The sequence below is a fragment of the Apis dorsata genome, unplaced genomic scaffold (genome assembly GCF_000469605.1).
Source record: "Apis dorsata unplaced genomic scaffold, Apis dorsata 1.3 scaffold_92, whole genome shotgun sequence".
Classification (NCBI taxonomy): Eukaryota; Metazoa; Arthropoda; class Insecta; order Hymenoptera; family Apidae; genus Apis; species Apis dorsata.
The window spans coordinates 1407036-1408100 of NW_006263390.1; the positions used below are offsets into that span (position 1 = coordinate 1407036).

The 1065-nt window shown below is 44.9% G+C and overlaps 1 protein-coding gene across 1 annotated transcript in view; it reads left to right on the forward strand.

Moving 5' to 3' along the window:
* Positions 1-433: 433 nt before the first annotated feature.
* LOC102672567 (tubulin beta chain-like) overlaps positions 434-1065 on the forward strand; it is a 4790-nt gene continuing 4158 nt past the window's right edge. The window contains exon 1 of the mRNA XM_006611802.2: positions 434-929. Within this exon, the coding sequence (XP_006611865.1) occupies positions 873-929 (57 nt within the window). The 5' untranslated portion in view covers positions 434-872. The remainder of the gene's footprint in view (positions 930-1065) is intronic.

Genomic DNA, 1065 nt, shown 5'->3' on the forward strand with positions numbered 1-1065 from the left:
ACGAGAATGCATGAAATTTATGGCTCGCGCAAATTCAAACAGAGGCGATCGAAAGTAAAGGATTCATTGGATTGCGAGCGCATAAACCCGAGAAACATCCTCGTGATCGAGTTACATTTCCGGTGGATGCTCTTCGAGTCCATCGAACTGGATATCCTGTTCTCGCTTCATGGCTCTTTTTTCGAGCGCAAACGTATCTCCATCACGAAACCCTTCCTAGCGAAGGCCAGCCGATCGATCGTCTCGTTCGTGGCGTGGACAAACCCATGCCATAAAGATGCAAAGTAGCACGAAGAACAAAGAAGTGTATACGTATGTATATGTATGAAGGAAAAAATTAATCGAAAGAAAGAAATGGAAGACTTTTCTTTTTTTTTTTTTTTAGGCTCGAAGGATTGAGAAATTACGTCGTGTCGTTGACCGAAAGTCGATAGGATATGGGCTTGTTGGTCGGTCTGTTGGTGTTCTTTGGGCGATCGACTCGTGCGACGTATATACTCGTTTGGAGAATCTTCTCCCCCTCCACGAGCTCCGCGCCGCCAGGCCAGAAGCGCGTCGCGTAACCGAGTGGAGAGTCGATCTCAGGACACCGACACGAGTACGTTTCCTCGCCAGTTTCGCTCCGCAGGCTCCACACCACTGGTGCACTCCTGCGCGACACTCGATTGCACTTGGTTCGCTGCACACGCTCTCTCGTCGCGCTGCCCGCACTCGCCTCTACGCACATCACGCATATTCGTTACTACGCAAGGACTGTCCTCCGTCAGCTTTCTTTCCACTCTCTCTTCAATCTCGAGGGATCAGCTGTTTGCCCAGCTGCACCATTTTTTTTCTTGGCACACGTTAGAGACAACGTAGAGACAAGCTTCAAAATGAGGGAGATCGTACATCTGCAGGCTGGACAATGCGGAAACCAGATTGGTGCAAAGGTAAGTTAATTAATTTAATTAATTAATAAAAAATAAATAATAATTGGTTTTTGTTAATAAGAGGATAAAAAAGTTCACGTTGTATATATATATATATATATATATATTTATTTTTTTTTCTCCTAAACATTTTTAA